This window comes from Glycine max, chromosome 13 (assembly GCF_000004515.6).
Source record: "Glycine max cultivar Williams 82 chromosome 13, Glycine_max_v4.0, whole genome shotgun sequence".
NCBI classification, from domain to species: domain Eukaryota; kingdom Viridiplantae; phylum Streptophyta; class Magnoliopsida; order Fabales; family Fabaceae; genus Glycine; species Glycine max.
In genome coordinates, this window is record NC_038249.2 from 26626303 (window position 1) to 26648532 (window position 22230).

Sequence of the window (22230 nt, forward strand, 5' to 3'; positions counted from 1 at the left end):
AATACAATCAATTGAATAAAGATATAGTGCCTTTGTCAAATAGAGGAAAATGGAATTTAAGAAAATGACATTTCATTCTTGCTCCTTAGGCAAGTCTAATCACCGACAAATTGTGAAAACCAACTCACTAAGGAAAATTAAATGAGCATGGCACCGCTACATTCCAACATAAAACTCGTTACAAAATGGACAAATGAAACGGACACGGATTCAGTAACTTTGAGAAACGAAAACGGTGACTTCCCTCATTTTTTGTTAAGTGGTCCGTAACTTAAATAATGATTAATGAAAAAAATAAGGAAAAGTATGATTCCATGTGGTCATCCAAGAGCTGGCCACATTCAACATAATTACATGTCCTCTTTAGGACTGAGTTTTCTTAGTTCTTCCTAAAAAAAGTAAAAACAAATAACTAGGAGCTAGAAATATAGCATTTTAACCGAGTGATTTCAGAGATGGTCATCCCATGGTAAAGCTAAACTACGAGAGAATCATAAGATTTACTAAGCCAACATACAATTACTTATAAATTAACTTTTGGCACCTAGTCCTCGCGACTTTGGAAGCCTAACAGCACTCAACGGAGTGGTAATGCCTTGTGATTCTCTACCTAATCCCGTGCCTTCCACAAAGCCCATCTTTGCCATCATCTTTGATCCAAAGCCTTTAGTGTGTTTTTCAAAAGCACCAACATTAGAAGATTTGTTTGGAGCTGGCTTAGCCGGGCTGTTGGAGAATTCTACACCCACACCAAGTGATTTAGCACCAACTCTTGAAGATTTGTTCCTAGCTGGCTCAGCTGAATTGTTGGAAAATTCTACACCTAAACCAAGTGATTTGGGCCTTTGAATAACCTCAATAGGTTGTGCCATACCTTGACCATTTTTCCCCAATCCTGCTCCCTCCGTGTATCCCATTTTAGCCATCATTTTTGAACCAAAACCAGTAGTGTGTTCTTCAAATGAACCTATATTAGCAGAGCTGGTGACACCATTCCTATTAGTCTCTTCAGCATCAACTGTAACCTGTACAGTTTCTGAATGGATTAAGCCACTTGATACAAATGACACAGGCTGATTAGCATATGAACCCTTTTGTCCACTCCCTTTCTTGTCCTTCACTTTATGGCTTCCTGAGTACTTGTTCTGGGCAGATTGAGGTTCTTGGAATCTAAAATCATTCCTTTTAGCATTTTTCTTTCCCAGTCTTCTGTCTCCACTCACAGATTTCTTATTCACATAGTCAGCCACGGAAAAATCGGCATCCTCATCATCAACTCCCAACAACTGAAGTTCGTATAACAGTCAGTCTCAACTATAGAAAGTTAAAGAATAGATAATTCCAAATATGTAATAAGTAAAAAAAAGCTTAGGTTTTAAAAGAAACATCAAATCATTGAAAGATCAAAAAGCTTCCAGTAAATATTTCAAAGTTTCAATGAATTGGGCAGTAACAATGAGAAAAAGGAGAGGATGGGCCACTCTGTATCTCAAGGACATGGATGAAAATAGGAGGAAAAGTGTAAATGTTATTCAATGCATAAATAATTTTCAAGATGTCAAACAGAAACACTACAGAACCTTTTCCAGGCGCTGTCTACCACTTGAAGATGGCATGGATGTAGACTGCGTTCGCATCACTGTCACAAATCTGAAACCAAAGTTCCAGGCTAAATTTATTAAATTTACATTCCCAAACATTTTTAATTCTATAAATATGAGAAGATCATCATCACCTTTTTTTGCCAGATCCTTGGCTGCTACTCTGCAATTGATAAATTGCTGCTAATTGTTGTATCTATATTCATTGAGAACCCATATCAATATGAGAGCAATATGGTATTTAAACATTTATGAACCCAGCTGTTATACCAAAGCAAAAACAAATAACATACAACTGTTCTCTTAGACCAAATCAATGGTTGTGACTTGTGGGGAATGTGCAGAATTCTTGAAAGACAGTAAATGTAACAAGAGCATGACAAATTAAATATGGCTTTACCATGCCAAACTGTTTGAATGTTCCAAACTTGTTATGTCACTGATGTGACTTCCCCAAATCACTCAAGATTAAACCATGATTCAAACGCTGAATCCTTTCATGAATATTTTCTTACAAACCCCATTTTTTTTATGAAAAATCTATTTGACAAGAACAAGGCACTGATGAGTAATTATTGGTGTGCTTATGCATTTTAAACAGCAATAGTTCTAGGCCATACAATTTAGGACATTCGTGAGAGAAAAGGTGTACAGACAGGAAACACACCTGTGAACAATCCCGAGAATGCATAGGCTGAAAAGAGAACATATCCACTTGCTCCAAAACAATTTTTTCTAATTTCTAGAATTCAAAAAATAAAAATTGAGATAAAGTTAGATAGAGATGTGAGTGTCAAGAACAATTTGAATTTTGAATATTCATACACTTCCTCATCTAAGTACAACATGGTCAACTTTGAAAAGATACAGTTACACTCAACAAAGAATGGTATGATTTAGTATATATAGAAATAGATCACAAGACTTGGATAATGTGTAAGGAAACGAAATTTGAGATGCACAGGCAAGGTAGAAGATGACTATGGGACACTCATTCTATATATCATTGCAGATGAAAAATAATTAATTTTGTATCCCATACCGAATTAATTTTCTCAAGATCAACCCCACGATGCAGCATTCTTTCCCTGCGCTTTACAGCAATCCTTTCTTTACGAAGTTTCTTTTTTTCACCTGTATAGAATCTGTGTAAGCAAAAATGAAGTGACAGAAACTCTTTACTATTACTATCTCATCAAACTTAAAGAATAAATGAATGAACACACACACACAACCATTTCCAGTTTCAAACTCCATGGATGTGAAATCCCCATAAGACTGTACCCCGATTCCATCAACCTGGATATTTTTACCAAAAAGTATTCATGGAACTCAAAGTGCATCAAATTGAAGATACACAAATGAGGAATTCCAGCAACACACTCTCCGACACTCTTCTATTGGTTGAAACTCATGTGAATCCCATTAGTTTAGGAATGGGACTCACCAAATAGAGAATGGGACCTACATATTTAGTGGAACCCACATGAATTTCACCCAATATGATAGAGCATGTTGAAAAGAAACTGTTAGAGAATATGTTACTAACATTCCTCTGCACAAATTAAGCATGCAATTGTTTTCAAACAAGTTTTTGTCTGGACCCACTTTGACTGGTAAATTCAATTCTTTTGAGAATTTGAAAAGTAGAAGTAAATTCAATGAGGACAGAGAGATTTACTTAAACTAAAAGCTTAGAACTTAGACAACAAAATTGAATCTTTAACATGTGTGAATGTGTGATAGCAGTACCATGAATTCTTTTGGAAGCTTTACTCTTCTGAGCATGTGAAGGCCAAGATTGAGGGAATCGAGGAACATGCTTCTTTCTAGCAGAGATGGATCTTGGATCCTTTTCCAACATTAGGTCTTCCAAAGCTAAAGGTCCAGAACCTACAGAGCGTTTCTTCCATGGTTGAGCTTTCTTCATGCCATATTCCCTGGAGGCTTCTTGAAGGACAAAGCCACTCAACTTCTCCAATGCCTCGTCATAGCAACTGCTGGAAGAACTATCATCATTTGACTCATCCAAAACAGGTTTTAGCAACCATTTTGCTTCCATGATGTTGTCACTACCACCAACTCCTTCCAAATAATCTTCCACAACCTCTTCATTAATGTCTGAATCACTATCAGATGAGTATTCAGAGTCATTGGTTTCAGATGATCCAAGTAACTCTTCTGGCTCAGAAGACGCAGAGCTGTCCTCATCTGGTGAGTCTCCGTCATTATATTCATCACTTTCATTATCCGAGATGTCCTGAGTGTATAATTTAAGACCTCCAATTGTCAGAAACCCTGAATTTCTCTCAGCAGACACATTTGATGGCAAGTCTTCTGCCATCTGATTGGTTAACTCACAATCCATACCCTCACCAGAATCAGCATCCTTCTCAAATGGTGATGAATCTAAAACTGGAGTTGACTGGGGCATCTGTTCAGAAGTGCCAATGCCACTTGGGGTTTTGTCTTGTTCAGCAGGGAAACCCAATCCTCTATGAGAACTGTCACCCAAAATAAAATCTGCATCATAAGTGTACCTATATTTCACATTGTTGGGTTTTGAAGGAGGTGTTTGGTCTATATGAGCAATAATTTGACCCTTCTTGGAGTCTGCGAAAACAAAAGGTTGCAGCTGATTTAAATTACTATCTTCACCATTGTTCCCAATCCCAGCACATGCAACCTCCTGGTAATATGTCATTAAACATAAGTTACTCTGAAGCAACTACAAACATAGTTCATCTGATCTTATGAAATTAAATCCATACACAACCAGAGACACATGATGAAAATATTCTGAACGATAAGTTAAAAGATGAAGAATATAATTTTCAGCTATTCATGAAGATGTAGATATTGACTGTTGACAATATCTTCCTCCATGATACTTGTGTGGATGAGTAAATTGACTCACAAACTTATGCATACACTTTGTGAGAGTTCAAATATTTGGTTAAGTAACACAATCCATTTTGCTTGCTTATGAAAACAAGAAAAATCGCTTCACCCATCAGGTATCCTAACCTTAATTAAATTTACACAGGCATGTATAACGAATGCAAAGGCAGAACAAGTAAAAACATAATGAACAAAATAGATATGCAATGTTCCATTTTATAAGGAAAAATCATAAAGCTAACAGCTTTAATGGGCACGACAAACCTGAACATCAAATGAAGGATAATTGTATCGAATAGTAGCTCCCAAAGATTTCGCAAACCCACTTTTAGATACAGAGCCTTCACCTCTACGATGGCTCCCAGATTTGTTATTGGATCCAGAACTTCTCCCTGCAAAAGAAAATCCAAAACAAAACATAGAAGCACCCAAATTCAAAAATTTATCATGTTGTAAGAAAAAAAAAGGAATTTTGATAAAATAAAATAACTTTTATGTTGTCATCTGCACCTGGAATTTGGGTAGGGGAAGGGAGATGCCAATCAGACAAGAAACCGCCTTCGACGAACAATGCAGTTTTAACATCCGAACCTCTTTTTCGAGATTTAGGAATGCCGCTGCCACTGCTGTTGTTGGATTTTCTGTTTCCACCTTTTGATCTTCTGTTCCCACCTCCCATGATTGTTTGCTTCGAGTCAGTGATCAACAACAATTGCGAATCGTACTGTTTTTTTAGATGCAGCAAAACAGAAGGAGAAGGAAGGAATTGCAGGACCCACCCACCCACATATGTGTACCTGGGTTTGACCCGATCCAATAGGATATTCCCTCTCCAAATCAAAATATGCTTATATACCACTCGTTTCGTGGTTTATGGTTGGGCCGAGCTTTCAGGCCCAATTCAATCGCACCAATTGCAAAACAATAAATAAATTAAAAGAAGAATAACAGAGATGCCAGTGTTGGACTTTGACTAAAAAGAACGTGTCGCCCAAGGAAACAATGTATATTCGAGATTTGACTCTTAAATAAAAGATTATAATTAGAATATTAATAAAAATGATTAAATGTAATTTTGGTATTTGTATTTTGTTCAATCCTGTAATTTTAGTCATTTCATTTTAAAATAAAAATATTTGATACCTTCTGTATTTTAAAAAATCAATAATTTTAGTTTCCTAATTTCAAAATTTGGTCTTTTATTTTAAAAAATTCACAAATTTGATCCCATATTTACAAAAAAATCACAAATTCTTGTATTTCCCATTGTGGATGGTACATGAATAGTCAAGTATTACAGGTAGTCATTAGATTTCGGGCAAGATTTTTTTATTTCTGAAATCTGCAATGGGTCATTTATTTTCTTCACCAAAAACAAATCTGCAATGGGCCTGGTCCTTCATATACTCCCCGGCTATAAAATAATCCAACTAAGAACGACCTTATAAACAATTTTGACTTGGCACGATCACAAATAAATTTACCTCAGTTAAGCTTGTTGGCATCCTCGGACATTTCATACTCTTGTTTTCAATATGATAATAATAATTTCGAGTAAGTTATCAGAAACCACAGAATAGAGATATCCCTCTATGTGCAAAATGTATTTTTCGCTCCCTCGATCACTCCATTAAGTTTATATTTTATTTTTAGGTGGAGGTCGTTGTAGAAATTTGGGTAGAAAATTGGTATGCTTTTCCTACAAGCACTGCATTATTCCCCTCCAACTGTCTTCATTTTAATTTAACGCGTATTATTCTCTAAGAAGTTTCCTTAGAAAACTAATTCAAACCAGTTTTTCTTTCTTCCTCGTTTAATTACAATCTTAAGCAATCAAGGCTATATACTATACCACTTCTAGTTAGTCTGGAATTGGCTCCAACATCATGGAGAACAACATTAAATACAATTAAAAAAATCTTCAGAGAGAGCGATGTGTGGAATTATAATAGTTCTTTATTAAATTCAGTTTTGATAAAGAAAATCATTTAAATAAGGAACTTTATTATCTCTAAAGAGCTAAGTACGGAAGAGGTCAAAAAGAAGATTCAATCTTGGAGCACCAATGAACAATTGCTTGTTGGCAAAGTCTATAAATACATTAGAGGTGTCAAGCCTACTATTAGTTAGTGTTCTATTATATAGAACCCAGCAATCCCCCCTAAGATGTCTTTCATTTTGTGGCTTGCTAAAAGAAATCGGTTGCTTACTCTTGACAAAGTTACTTTTTTGAACAAGGGTTCTTTCTGTCCTTTATGTTCAAATGAGACTGAGTCAAGTGCTCATTTGTTCTTTTCTTGCAGGAAATCTCTCCAAGTTTGGGTTCACATCCTTGATTTGGCTCCTTTTCACAGGTGTTTCACTTCTTTATAGCGCATTACTGACTTTTTAATTAGAGACAGATCCACATCAGGTGTTCAAGGAAAATTACGTTGTCTGTCTATAGCAATTACAGTCTACTGCATCTGGCTGTCTAGGAACAAGCTGATTTTTTAAGATTATCAATTTTCTGTAATAGAGGTTATTAGCAAGATTAAGTTTCTTATGTATAGACAAGCACACCTGTTGCATTTGTTTTAGCATCTTGATATAGGTCTTTTTGTATTAGGGAGGCTTTTGATTTTCTCTAGCTGCGGGGTATGCCCCGTTTATTGTTGTATCATTTTGGGTTTAATATAATTTACATTCCCCCCCCCCAAAAAAAAAAAATCTTCATGATATTTGATCATTTTTAAGCTCGTCTTTAGTATACCTAGAAACAAGGTGTCTAGTTAAGTGTTAAGTAGTTGCGATCTGATAGAACTACTAACTCTACAATAATCCTCTTGGTTGTAAAAAAAAAAAAAGATAATAGATACTAAATCCGTTTTGTGTTATATATTTTTATTTTATTTTTATTCTTTAATATTTTTTAAATGAATTTTGTCTGAAAATATAAATACATCCTGATCTGATGATTTGAGCTAGACATACTTGAATTCAGTTGAGTTGGCTATTTGTTTCAAAAGAATTCTAAATCCAAATTGGATCCAAATCAATCATTTTACAATTGAATTGACTTGTCCCCCGCCTTCAAAATTCGACCCAATAAACTCTTATTTTTTTGTTTATAAGCAAGAAACAACACAGGGACAGAATATGCCAATGGCATAACAAAAACCACTGCCGTCAAACGAATCTCACTTCCACCATATGATGCTTCCTTGTAATGTGAACCTCAAAACAAAACCATCCGATAATACCAAGGAGCATAAATTGAGTCTATGGCCAAGTAACAGTGACCTGACCACCTCGTACGTTGCCCCAATCCGCTATTCACGAAGGACTCCAAAACTAAACCCATAGAAAAGTGCAACCAAAGCCACAACGTATATAACTCAAACACTCCAACTCAGAATGAAAACAAACCTTGCTTTTGGGACCATCCATAATTCCACCTTCATACAGCGAGAAAAAAGAGACCAAATTGTTTTCTAGTCAATCAAATACAAAAAAAAGTCCAAAATGAAAAATTGTTTTATTTGGGGAAGGCAAAAAGAAAAAGGAACGGGTATTGAATAGGTAACCTAAAATAAGTGTCTTGCGGGTAACATTACCCATTTTTTGTTTAACTGTCAGCTACTGACTAATTGATCATAATAACACGTCCTAATATAATGTGTACCTGGTCAAAATATCAATGGTCGTTCCAATCGAATAGGATAAAGTCTCTATCTAATCGATAACATGTAAAAAAAAATTATTTGTCTTTATTTGTCTTTTTGTAATGAGATAAATATAAGTAATCTTATAAATTCTTTTATAATCAAAAGACTTTTCCTGTTTTGGACTGAAGTGTTATCAATTCTCCTAAATTTTTCTTAATTAAAAGTAAAAGTGTACCTAGTCCATGAAGTGGCCTCCCGCAACGCATCAATGTGCCGTTAATTTACCCACAACCAAATTGGCCCATCTGGCTTGCAATATATATTTAATTAACCACCAGCGCATGGTATTATATAAATGCCCATCATTTTGTGCTGAACACCTAAAACACTTTAAAAGGGAGGGTGCACGTTGGCATCATCAAGCTATAAAAGAAAAGAAAAGAAAAAAAGAAGGTTGGAGTTAGATACACACACATCACAAAAAGAAAAAAAAAAAGAAGCTACATTGCTTCTTGTTGGAGACATCAAACATGGCAACTGGTGCCACCCCAGATGGATTATTCTGGTCAGTGTATGAAGGGTGCATATCCTGCTACGATAACTGCGTCGAGCGACGACCCTACCACCGTAACTGTGGCTGTGCACTCCATAACAAGTCACTTATTAATTGCACGCACAAGCTTCCAAGGTGTAACAATGTGTCATACCCTATGAGGAGGGCATGGAGTGAAGGAAGCTTGGTCTTGGCAGCTTCTTCTTCTTCTCCTTCTCAAGTTGCAACTGGGGGAAGGCCACAACCAAGTTTGGCAAACGTTGAGGAGGAAAATAAGAATTGCTTTAGTTAAGGTTTGACAATAATTAATATGTTTGATAAAACTCTGTTTTGCTCTTCTTTTCGTTTTATTAGTCTGAATCCGGTTTAGCCGTTTAGGTCTTTTTCTTTTCCTTTCTTTCTCTTTTTGAATTAATAAGTTGATTTGTAGAAAGGTTGTCGACTGTTTGTAACATGCTATTGTGGTTCATGGACTATGGTCGTTTCTTAGCTTCCGTATATGATAATACAACTCAATTTATTGTAAATTGTAATTATGCTCATCGAAATTCTTTGCATATTTGCAATGTATATATGCATGTTCTTCATTAATCTTTTGACGTGAATATTGTGCATATCCTTATTGTTGTTGGGTGGATGGTGTTCCGAATTTTGGGGGCTGGTAGCTAACAATTTCCTTTCTAATAAGCCGCTGCTCTTGGGAATATAGTTGTGTATTGAATATTAGTTCCAAGGTGATTTGTCAATTTGGTTTAGATTTCATCATATCAGTATCAACCGAAAGCTGCATTCAAAATCGTGATCCAAGAAAGAATATTTACATAGTTTCGAGGTTCTTATCAGCGTCATCAATTATGTAATCTTCGTTTCTTTTATAAAAAATAAGTTATAAAATATTTTATATTATAACTTGTTTCTTAAAGATAGAAATGAATGTTATGGTATATAATAATAGTATCCAGAACCCCTCTTGCGAGATGGATGGATCATAATCATGCGGCTAACCGCTGCATCCAAACTAATACTAATAAATTATTATTGTGCACAAATGATAGAACTGCCCTTCTAAGTGCCGAAGAGTATATTAGTTAATTGCTTAAGTTTGTTATAATTACGGATGATAAATCAAAATCGCTGTCATTGTAGAGTTTGAAGAATCTTCAAACTGCCAGATCAATTCATCACATGGGATGGTCGGATGCTGGCTTGCAATTTCAAATGGAAACAATGAATTAAATTTGTGCATGATTAAATAAAACAACATTATATTATAATAATTGATAATTAAATAAAACAACATTATATTATAATAATTGATAATTAAATATCTATCTGTCCTGTGAGATATGGGTGAACTGAGAGACTAGAAAGACAAAAGGAAAAAGAGACAAGGGCCTACACACGTGAACCGTGAAAACAATCAGGATACAGAAAATACCAGATGGCAGCTGGATTGAGAATGTAGTTCTATGGAATTGGTTCTACACATTGAAAGTGAAACTAAATGTCCCTTTTCAGACCAGAGATGTATTCTATTTTAAGGGTCATGCTAATTAAATAAAAAAGAGCATTGGTCAATGAATCAATAGATAAAAAGTTTTAATTTATTGTTGAAATTGCCCTGAAAATAACTTATTAATATCCGAAATTATTAGATAGTCTTAGAGACTTGACCATAACTAGTCCATAGTTTCAATAAATATTTATATAATACATATTTAAAATTTAAAATTTAGAGAGAAAAAATAATAATACTTAACACAGGTTTGGATCGGATTTTGTGATCCTTGTTTTGAAACATTTTCACCTCCAAAACTCTCGAATGACGCAGAAGCAAATATTTTTTGCTTCAACTTGATCCACGTCGAAGCCAACAAACACCAACCCAAACAGGCTATTATGTGTTATGTGAATATTTGGAGGGACTATGATAATATAAAACTATATAATAATTTCTCATACCTTCGTATTTTTTCAATAAAAACTTTTTTCTGGTTAGCATTTTCCATATTTTAAACATCTACAATACAATGAAAGTAACTCTCTAGTTACATAATTTTTTTAAAACTCAAAACCTTATTTGACAAAAATTCAATATGCCTCTCCTTTGCTAAATCGTGCGTTGATAATCATAGAAACAAGAGTTGTTTAGATTAGTATAATAAATCATTCCAACTAATTATTTTTGCACAAAACGTAAAGTTCAAGCAGAACCTCCATGTCCTTTCAATTGATATCCTGCATAAAACACACATGATAACGAAAAATAAAAATAATTTTTCTGCTTGACCAAATTTAATTTGGTCGGGAACGCTTCGTAAACACTAAAATTGAAAGAATGTTCTGTAACAGAATGCCACCAGGAACCAGCTGGACATTCTCGAATCCTATTCTCAATTTGCAGTAAAGAAGTGAATACTACTAGATATGGATTATACCATTTAATTTTGTAATATACAGAGAATAACATATGAACTTCGACTAATTATTTATTTTGGCTTTGTGTAGTTGATTTTTTTCCTCCTTTCTTACCAATACAGAGATTTCATACAATTATCATTATTTTTAGTTCCATAATGGCACATACCTCTTTCAAACCACACAAACACTTAGTATCTACAATTCCACCACAAATCAGCTCCAATCTGATGCTTAAAGTTTTCTAATAAATAGCCATGTACCAAAAGATCCCGATTTATGGCTTATCCTGAGATAGTTACTACTTACAACTCACATTAACATTTTTCCTATTATGACTTGCCATTCATTTGGATGCAAAGAAGAAAACAGTCAACCATCAATGATCAAACCTTTTGAAATTTGGAATAAGTATTAGTATCTTACAAGTTACAACCACCATTATCATGGACTTGCACAATAGTATCTGAAAAACAGAACATTGAGTGCCACTGCCCCATTTTGACTTGGTAATTAAAGTAACGTTAAAGATAATAGAACTTTCCCTACCTAGAAGACATCGCTCACCTCAGTATTTTAATAAAGTTAACCAATTTTTTTGGAGAATTCTATAGCTAGAATGAAAATAGCAAAGGTGAACTACAAGACAAAGAGAGGTAGGTGGGATTGAAGAACACATAAAAGAGAGGCCAAACCACTAACTTGTCCCTATGTGGCTATTTCCCTAGTGATGTATGTCTTGTGCAACTGTCTATTTCAGTTTTTCCAATTTTACAGAAAAGAATAAATACAAATTTACTTTCCTCCTCTTGATTTCTTCATCCCGTTCCACACACTATATGATATACATATAATATAAATATATGATGTTTGAGAAAGCATGGCAACATCATCACCAACAGAATGGCCACTGGAGCATGTCAAATGATGTTTCAGTGTGTCTTTGAGGGAAGCATTTCATTGCATGACATGGAGATTGAGCGAAGGCCATACCACAAAAATTGTGGCTGTGCATTGCACAACTTGAATGATGGTATTTGCTCCAAAGCCTGTCCTCAGCAAAGATATATTTCATTTAGAAAGAAAACTTCATGGACTGATTGTTGCATGCATACAACAGCCTCCAAATTTTATTCTCGATCTTTTCTTTCTAAAACAAGACAATGACAAATAGGGAGTAGGTCCCTCTGTGGCTCTGTGGAGTGAACCATACAGTTCTCTTAGAATGCTTAATGTGGTTACAAGGAAATGGTTAGAAAGTGAGAAGTTATTTTGTTTACTTCTGTTTTCAAGCCATCGATGCTGCTCGTGATAATAAATTAATAACACAATCAAGGAGTAAGGGCAGGAGTTCCTTCTTGCTACATTTTTCATTTTCTAAGTTGTGTTCAATTTCATGCAAAGATTAATGTATCTGCTTTGCCTTCTGAAATCACACGGCAATTTCTGTAAAGTGTACACAATGCTTATGACTTCATTGGTGATTGGTTGCTACAGCAGGATATAAACTAACTTTCAAAAGAGAGATGCTCTTTTTCTATTAGTAAAATTTACTGAAAATTACAAATTCCTGTAGTTCCTACCATTTTAGACCAAAAAAAAAAAACTATTCAAAATAAGGAACTCTTCAGGCTAAATATTGTAATAGTGTAACTTAATTTAATTTACAAGAAATAAATATCTAATTCATCAATCACTATCTAAATCACCTTTTCTATGTATAAAACTATTTAAATCATATTGTACATTCTACTAAGAAGAGAAATAAAAAAGTAATAAGATAAATGCTAAAAATATTTTCTTTTTTAAAAAAAAATTATGATTGGTTAAAACTTATTAAAAATCATAAATTTTTAGTAAATCTCACTTCTAAATTAATCAGAAGAGAGTTATTACAATAATTTTTAAAAAATTTCAGTCCATAAAAAAAAGTGTTAGAAAGTAAAAAAAAAAATTGTGCTGAAAGCAATATTGCTATCAAAGCAATTGCCTTTGTAGTCGATTCCGAACGGGTTGCTTCCGTGGTACAGTTGCTAGTTGAAGCAACATTGCTTTACATTATTAAATTAATAAAAAAGAAAGTATTTAATTATTTAAAGTTGTTTGTCATTAATAAAAACATTACTTTGAGATTAAAATATTATTGGAGGACCCATTAGAAGCAACTAAAGAGAGTTATTTTATTGTAAAAATTTATTGTTTAAATTATTTGTATTGAAAAACAAAAATGATGTGTACACGTGAATCTCATTGTAAGTAACTATTGTGAGTTGCTGCAATATAGATGTTCTGACATTTCTCAAGTAATTATAAAGCACTATCTTACAAAAGAAAGGTTAAAAGTAAATTATGATAAATATTTTAAAAATGAAAAGAATAAAATATAATAAACTAAAATTTGAATATCATCTCACAAAATGCTACAAACAATTAAAATAAATTTGTTTATTAAACACTGATGATATGATGAAATAAGTTTATCAACTAATAGAAAAAATTAGTAACTAACTTCAAATACTTAGAATGTATTTAGCCATTAAAAAATGTTATAAAGTTTATAAACCCAGGCTCTATAATTCCTAGTCGAGGGCAAAAAAAGAAAAATCAATTTATGGGAATTTCCCAACGATGACGCACAGCAAAACAACGGTGGCAGCCCTTCTAGAATTGACAGATATATAAGACATCCCTTTGAAGCAGACTATATGTTAAAACATGTCTGTGTCGAAAAACCAAAATCAAATTAGTATGAACAAGCCAATGGAAGAATGAACTTGTGTGGAACTAAAATCCTACAAATGCCCAAAAGCTGCCTAGGAAGAAACATTAGATGTCCTCATTTCCCTCACTACTACTTTTGGCACCTAGAGGCAAATTTTCTTCGGGTTTCTCCATGGCAACTAACACTATTTTTCTCTCTTGATTGCATTCACAAACTAGACAAATTTAGGTTGCATCACAAAGAATTTTTGTTGGTAACACATCATAAAGAAATTGTATTCACATCAAATAAATTTGTTCACTTTTTATGCAAGATACAAAGAAAGAAAAAAAAACAAATAAAAAGTGTTTGATAAGAAAAAAGATGTAATAGAAAAAAAATACTCACAGAAAATACAATTAAAAAATGTTATAAATATAATAGAATTCTACGTTCGAATACACTTACCAACTCACTTTGTTTTACACTTCTAAAATATATGAATATTACATTTGCATCTTTTCTTATATTAAAATTTAAAGTTCTTTGATAGAGTAGAGTGTATGACACTTTACTCTATCAGTCAATTTTTCATTAAAATTTTGTTATTTCATTAACAAAATATGACCAAATTATCCTTTATTTATAATCTCCTCAGAGATGCAACTGTTACGTTGCCGTCCCTTCTTTTGTTAAAAATTTAAAACAGTAAATCAGATTCCATGCCTAAACTTTTTCACCCGACAAGGCCAGGCACCATAAAAATTTTGCTTTCGAAATTTGAACTACAGCATATCGAGTTGAGTTACAACTCAGTTTTTAACAAAATTCAAAGCATCATTATTATTGTTTTTATTTAGAGTTGCTCTGACTGGGAGGAGTTACGACATGATAGAAAAATAATAAAAAGAGTTGAAGAATATAGACTTAAGATTAACATGCATTATTATTTTTTTGCTTTCACAAGGAGTATTTTCCAATGAGCATAGATCCTAATTTCCTCCGGAATATGGAAGACAAAAAGGTAGACTCCTCCCATTAAGTTTGCTCCATTCACAAGAGTTGAGAATCAAACCCTCAACTTCTTGCTTAAAAGACGAGTGCCCTTACCACTCACGTCAACCTAAGTTGGCCTTAGAGAGTGTTATACTAATATTATTGTTTACCTATCCTCTTTTGGTCTCTACATCTATATGCAAGCTTACAAATATATCTTTAGGAGTTACTTCAAAAATAACTTTTATTAAGGAGATATTATCGAAAACATGTATTGTGTAAGGCTTGTAAATTTTGAGTTCGGGGTTTTATTTGGTCCATTAACTTCTTTTTTTTCTTTAAGTAATTGAAGTTAAGTCGCCTCGTTGAATTTAACAAATTGGGATATCCTTCGGCGATTGCTTCTAGCACCTCCAATGTTGTTTCCTGGATCTTTTAAGCTTCCAAAACACCTATTCCAAAATGTTAAATTGCATACATTCCAGAATAATATTTCCTTCTGAAAATTATTTCGGTATGTAATTTTATATTCTGAAATAGGAGCAAGAAACAATTAGGTAGGTGCAGGAAGTAATTGTCGTAACCTTTTAGGAAACTATGTTAGACCCAACCTTTATTTGTGTTAAGACACTACACTTCCTTTTTATGTAACATCTTTCTTTTGCGTTTTGTTTTTCTTGTGCCAATTTTCCAAAAATTATTCTCGTACTTGAGGCTGAATTTAACATTTCAAACAAAAAAAATCAAAAGCGTGTAAAAACATTTCTGGAAATTACTCATTTCCAGAGATTAATTTCCAAAAATATTCTTATATACTTCTGAAAATTAAATTTTAGAACTGTTAAAATTTTATTATACTTACAGAAAGTAAATTGCGAATCATTTCCCCCCTTTCCTCTTTCATTTTGTAAACCTCACTCAATAAATGGCTTCAAGATCTTCATTTATAAGCTCTACTTATTATTGTGAAGGCAACGATGCAGACGGAGGCTGTGCTTAGATGGTTCGCTTCCCATCGGATTCCAAAAGTTGATCCTCGAAGTTGACTTTTCTATAACATTGAGAATTTTACTACAGATTGGATGCGTGAAGTTGCTTTCATAATTTATAGTGATAGTTCCTTTGTGTGCCATGTGATCCCGTGAAGGCAAAACATGAGATATTTTTAATCAAAATTAGAGTTTTTTTTTTTTTTTTACCATTGTTGCGAAATTTTGAACTTTTTCATGACTATTTTTGTTAAACCTATCTATCAATTTTAATAATTATTTTTTTCTTTTCAATCAAATTTTTAATCCAGAAGTCTTGAACTTTAAATGTTACTTAAAATATTTGAGTTCGATTTCACTTTAATAATAAATATTAAATTGGTAATCAAAATATTATAATCTTTATCCCATTATAATTGTAGAAAACAAATATTTTTAAATAATTGTCATTTTAATTTTTTAATATAATATTAAATATTTTTTTCATTTATATCTCTTATGATATGATGAAAATAATAATAATAAATTTAATTTTATAAAATTCTTATTTTTTTCATTTATTTATTAATTTTTCTTCATAAACAACTTAAGATAAAATTATAATACAATGAACAAAGTAAAATATATGTATTTTGTGTCATGCAGAGGATGGATATATCTAAATTAAATTTCAATAGTTAAAAATAATATTATTTATTGATAATATATTTTAACTATATAATATTTGTAATGTAAGATACTAAATACTAATGGAAATAAAATTGCTTAGGTAGAAGAGGATGGTGTTGTTTGATTGAATGGGGGGTGATGGGAACATGGATGATGCATGCAGCAGCGGCATGGATAGCGGGGCCCACAGCGTGTATGGTTAGTAAGAAAAGCCATGTGTACGAAGCTGATTCAGTGCTACTTTATATCGCACTCCTAAATCTTGGTACTACATAAGTGGTCCATGAATCCTGGGAGCGACACGTGTTGGTCGTGGGTGCTGAGGTCGCTGTCGGGTTGGGTAGTGGCCAACGTCGAGTCTGGCCAGTTGTGGGCCTCACTCACTGCCACTAGCGCAGCCTCTCATACGTCCTTTTGGGTTTTTGGGTCCCCTGACACTCACCCATAAACAAAACACACTCTGTTTTACTATTAATACAATAACCTTTTTTACAACGAAAACGATGCCTTTGCCTTCCTCAGCAGCAGTGTTTTTCGATTCCAGAGGGATGGAAACTTGTCACTTCAAAGCATCAAAAGTTTTCCCAAAGCGGTGAAAGAAAGTAAAGTGAATAAATACATACCTGCCACCAACATCCCCAAAACCCCTCCTGCCTCTCCTGGCCCTCTCACTCTAACATTTTGCCTTTCCACCTTGCTTCCTCACCTACTCGCTAAATCATTATTTTCATCACTCAGGTTAAAAAGTAATCTTTTCATCTTTTCAAAAAATCAAAATTATAATTTAATTTCTGAATTTTATCAATATTTTTAAGAATCACTTTTATATTACATTATCAAATTTAAAAATTAATTTATCTTTAAATGTCGTATCTTTTGTATATTACGATATTAAATTAGAATTTTTTATTTTTCAAAAATTAAATTATTAGTGATCAAAATAATCATATTTGTTTATAAAAAATTGCCTACAACGACTTGTTTTCCGTTCTTGGGCACACAAAAAAATATCATCATTTTTTTGCTTTTATACACATTGATATATTTATTTTATAATTTTTACTTTTTTAGGCTTTGATTGTCTCAGGATCGGTTCCATTGAATCAATAGACAATCTTTTTTTTTTATTATTATTATTCTTTTAGCCTCTTCACACCTTAGTCCTCAAGGCCTAGGGCTATGTACCTTTTGACTGACCATGGACTAACCTCATGTGGTAGCTCATCATGTTGGATTCTGACCGACCCGACCCACAACAAGGAATGCATGTCTTAATGCCCCAGTCTATTATCGCCAAAGTTTATCGGGTACAATCAAATCATATCTTGTCACCAAAGAATACAAATAAAACCTAATCATATATTGTCTCTAGGAATCAGGAGGATGTGATCTAATCATATACCACCTTGATAAACTAGTATATACCTCAGGCTAGACCTAACAGTTTTGACAGATTACACATTTTTATGTTTTTCATAGACAACTTTTAACCCTAACCACGGAAGCCCATCCTGAACACTTTTCTTATCAATATATTGATTAATTTTATTGGTGTTAATGTTTCAAACTGTACAAATTAGTAGTTCTGAAATTTGATGCTGCAAATCATATGTCTTGGCGTTGGAAGGAAAAGAGTGTTCATGTATAGAAATACATATTAATGCTCAAATTCATGGTTATTTCAGTAGATAGTTTGGGGATGAAAATTTATTGTACCTCTTGAATTTGAGCTGATTTGATGGGCCAGTTAGTCACCAAGTGTCAAGTTTGATTTATGAATAGCTTGGTACGTGTTTAGCTTAAAGTTTAAAATCATAAATTTGAATTAAAAGAATGTTTTTAACTCAAATTTGATAAATAAAAAAAAGAATTTAGTATAATGTGATTGATGTTTGAAATATTAATTTTTAAAAGTATGTTGATAAAATAAAATTTATATAAACAATACTAATCAAAAGTACCTTTTACTTTATATTTCTCTTATAAAATACATATTAAAAGTACTTTTACTTTAAAAGCAACCTTAATATTGCTATGAGTTAATTAAACTATGTTTACTAGCAAACTTAGGTAAGAAAAGTACTTTGAGAGATAACCAAACATAATAGCAAACTATATAGAGAGAGATAAAATAAAGTATTAACTTTTATGCACAAGAGAGAAAGATACATCGTACAACTTGAATGGATAAAACATGGCCAATCTTGAGGATTTTTCCTTGTTTGGAACACATATCTTAGAAAAAAAAAATCCTTTACTATTTATAGGCGTCGGGTATTTGGAATAGTGAAGACAATTCAGTCTAATTAGTCATTGAAATCAACTTAATATGTTGATAATCATGCCCAATCACAATTACAATGGAATGTGATAGGATTACAAGAGAGTTTATGAAATAACAACAAAAGTGAATTTCTTTGTCAAATTCCAATTCAATTATAACTTGGTCTTTTGTGACGATTAGAACCTAGATGGGAACACGAGGAAATCTAGGGTTAATGTGATATATAGCTTTTAGTATGATACTAGTTACTCACCTGTGCATTTGCACGGGTTGTTATTTTTGGTTTTGTTTGGTATACAAGATGTTATGTATGTTTAGGATAATTTTGTAAAAAAAATTAGAATTTTAAATTAGTTTTTGTTTAAGCAATTTGTTAATAAATTGAAATAGTTCGAGTTATATAATTGTATGGGCATTGTTTTTTTAAAAAAAAAACTGTAATAGTTTTTCAAACTTTGGAATCTAATCTAATTTAATTATAATTTAAATTAAATTATATTACAATGAAATAAGTAAATCATGATAACAAATTTTTTTATTCTGTTGTTATATTTTGGAAAGTTAAACTTGGAAAAATTTATAATTGGTTGATATAATAAATCTCTAATAAATAAAATAAGTAGATGTATTGTTTTGTTGGATATAAAAATATATAATAGCTGTTGTATAATTATGAAGATTGTAAAATTTAATTAAATGATTGGTAAAAATAGCAATTATAGGTATGAATGCAGTAATTGATATTTTAAGAAGGTATGTATAGCAGCAGATAGAACCAAGATAGCATATTATCAGTGGATAGCATATTCAAACCCTTGAAGTACTTACCAAGCAGTGCATTATCAGTGTGCGGAATGGAAAATGCAGTAGAAAAAAAATGAAATAAGTTGCGGTTGTAATTTTGCATTCGGTAATATACTGAAATAAGATGAATGGAAACCCAACAGCTTGTCAATGATTTCTAATCAGAGTCAATATCATCCCAATGCTACTGTTTTCTGATAACTAATTCTCATACTCTTTGATAAGTCCTGAAGTAGAAGGATATCTCATCCCTAGGGTCGAAGTCATTATTTTCCAAGAATTGATACCATGGATTAGTAATACATTGTTGACCAAAGTCAGGATTGTTGACGGTCAACTTCCATTGAAGAGGATGGTCATATTCTGAGTTGAGGCATCAAGATAGGGTAGAGCAGTGGGTGAGAGTACCTAGGTTAGAGATGTAAATGAGTAATAGCATCTAACGATAATAGAAATGACATTGTTTGGTTAAAAGAATGTAATTTTACCAATGGATAAGGGGCAGAGATCATAGCTTGGCTAACTTCTACAGAAAAGGAAGAAGTTATAACAAAAATACATAGTATTGTAATATTTGTCCTATATGTGCAAATTCAAATCGGGTAAATTTTTACTCAAAGTAGAGAAGTAACCTAAAAGAATTGAAAAAATCTATTTAGAAACAAAGCTGAAACAAAACAGTGGAGTGTGAAGGCAATGAGGTAGTATGATAGTTAAAACAACTGGGATTTTCGTTGTGATTCACACAAAGATCAAACAACAAAAGAATAAGGCATGAAGGGACTTACAACGCTGGAACCAGTTGAGGATTGCGAACTCATGGCGATAACGTTGGTTTGATTGATTGCGGCAGATGAACTAAGAGTGTCAAATGCATTTTTTTTGTTCTAGCGAGAAGGATTGAGAAAGCAAGTATTGAAATGATGATGACTTGTTGTTGGAGTGGCTCGATAACTGTTCTGCATTGATCGAGAAATGGGATGTGACTCTTCGAACAACATGAAGGCTAAGTAATGATTGAAAGTAGGGGAAATTGGAAAGACGAGTACATTGGAAGCGTGCAATGCAAGTAAATAGGTATGGCTTCAACTTAAGAGGAATTTGTTTCACAGGGAAGCAGGTATTGAAATGATGATGACTTGTGTTTCCAATGTGTGGTAATTGATGGCTGTTGAAATGGCTCGATAACTGTTCTACATTGATTGAGAAGTGGGATGTGACTCTTCGAACAACATGAAGGCTGAGTAATGATTGAAAGTAGGAGAAATTGAAAAGACAAGTAGTTCATTGGAAGCGTGCAATGCAAGTAAATAGGTATGACTTCAACTTAAGAGGAATTTGTTTCATAGGGAAGCAGGTATTGAAATGATGATGACTTGCGTTTCTAATGTGTGGTAATTGACGACTGTTGGAGTGGCTCGATAACTGTTCTACATTGATTGAGAACTAGGATGTGACTCTTCGAACAACGTGAATGTTGAGTAATGATTGAAAGTAGGAAAAGTTGGAAAGACAGGTTCATTGGAAGCGTGCAATGTAAGTAAATAGATATGACTTCAACTTGAGAGGAATTTGTTTCATAGGGAAGGAAGAAGAAAAAAAGTTAAGAATGCATGCAGCTCTAAATTAGATTTGATTTTATTGGGGCAAGTAATTTGAATTTAATTGAGGGCAATATTGTATTTGAGTAAAGAAATAAATCTACTTAGTTTTATTAGAAGGATTTAATATTTTTTTAATTAAAAATATTCTTGCTTTTCGTGAACCATTTAATATGACTGATATATTTTTTGTCAATCTATTATCTATCTATTACTACTATTGTCTTTCAAAATCATGTTACGTAGTATTACCCTTTTGAGATACTTAATATTTTGCTTGAATCATTTACAATTTGCTTAGATTTTCAACATTAAAAAGACTAATGTACTTTAAAAAAATTAACTTTGAAATGTATTAAGGTGTTAAATCAACAAACTTTTAACTTGATCCAATAAAATCATTAAATTATATAAGGTGAACTTGTGAATTAAATATTCCATGTTTAAAATCTATAGAAATAGGCTAATGAATATTGAAATAATCAAAAAAATTGATAAGCCGATATAATTTTAGATTGTTCTACTATAAATAATGAGTAAGTAAAAAAAATAATCAACAACTAATAACAATCATCTACCCGGAACAATTTGGCAGGATGATAAAATGCTCACCTTTTGTCTTTGTTACTTTTATTTGCAGGAAACCAAAATCGCCTTTCCCACTCAAAGGACGATCTCTAAATGCAAAACGTATCTGATTAGAGAAGTGAAACCAGTAACAGAGATCAATCAAAATAAAAGGAGACAGAGAAAAATATGTAGGTAAAAACATGGAGACCCATTTCATTCTTGTGAAGCTCCGAGCCATCTATCTATCTATCTGCACGAACATAAATTTTCTCTCTCTTCTCTTACTCTCTCTGATACGTGTAGGATATTCTGTTTTTGAGGAGCGCAAAGACAAAGAGAGTAAGAGGAGTGAATGTCCATGGCAAAGACCATAAAACCAAGAAACTTAACACGTATCAACAAATTAAGCAAGAGCAAAAATGCGATTTCCTAGCCTATTCCTTTTATTAAGTTATATTAGATATGAGAGAATGTACTGCACCCCTTTGCGGGTTTA

The 22230-nt window shown here is 32.8% G+C and overlaps 1 protein-coding gene and 1 long non-coding RNA gene across 2 annotated transcripts; both read right to left on the minus strand.

Annotated features, from left to right (window-relative positions):
- Positions 1 to 282: 282 nt before the first annotated feature.
- On the minus strand, positions 283 to 5326 carry LOC100802615 (uncharacterized). Its single transcript, XM_003542575.5, has 8 exons — positions 5013 to 5326; positions 4767 to 4894; positions 3354 to 4290; positions 2644 to 2735; positions 2269 to 2343; positions 1736 to 1797; positions 1581 to 1650; positions 283 to 1286 (listed from the first exon to the last, which is right to left on the minus strand). Exons 1-8 carry the CDS (start codon positions 5179 to 5181, stop codon positions 531 to 533), a joined length of 2289 nt encoding a protein of 762 aa, XP_003542623.1. The 5' UTR covers positions 5182 to 5326; the 3' UTR covers positions 283 to 530.
- Positions 5327 to 19637: 14311 nt separating this feature from the next.
- LOC102661731 (uncharacterized) lies at positions 19638 to 20763 on the minus strand. Its single transcript, XR_417609.4, has 3 exons — positions 20352 to 20763; positions 20052 to 20089; positions 19638 to 19971 (listed from the first exon to the last, which is right to left on the minus strand). It is a non-coding gene; the product is annotated as an uncharacterized lncRNA (long non-coding RNA).
- Between the last annotated feature and the right edge of the window lie 1467 nt (positions 20764 to 22230).

Excerpts from the sequence above, each read along its gene's own strand:
- LOC100802615 (XM_003542575.5), bottom strand. The coding sequence starts at position 5,181 with ATGGGAGGTGGGAACAGAAGATCAAAAGGTGGAAACAGAAAATCCAAC. Across the intron at positions 2,344-2,643 it reads ATCTTGAGAAAATTAATTCG|AAATTAGAAAAAATTGTTTT; the intron begins GTATGGGATACA and ends TTTGAATTCTAG. Across the intron at positions 1,798-2,268 it reads ATTCTCGGGATTGTTCACAG|ATACAACAATTAGCAGCAAT; the intron begins GTGTGTTTCCTG and ends CAATGAATATAG.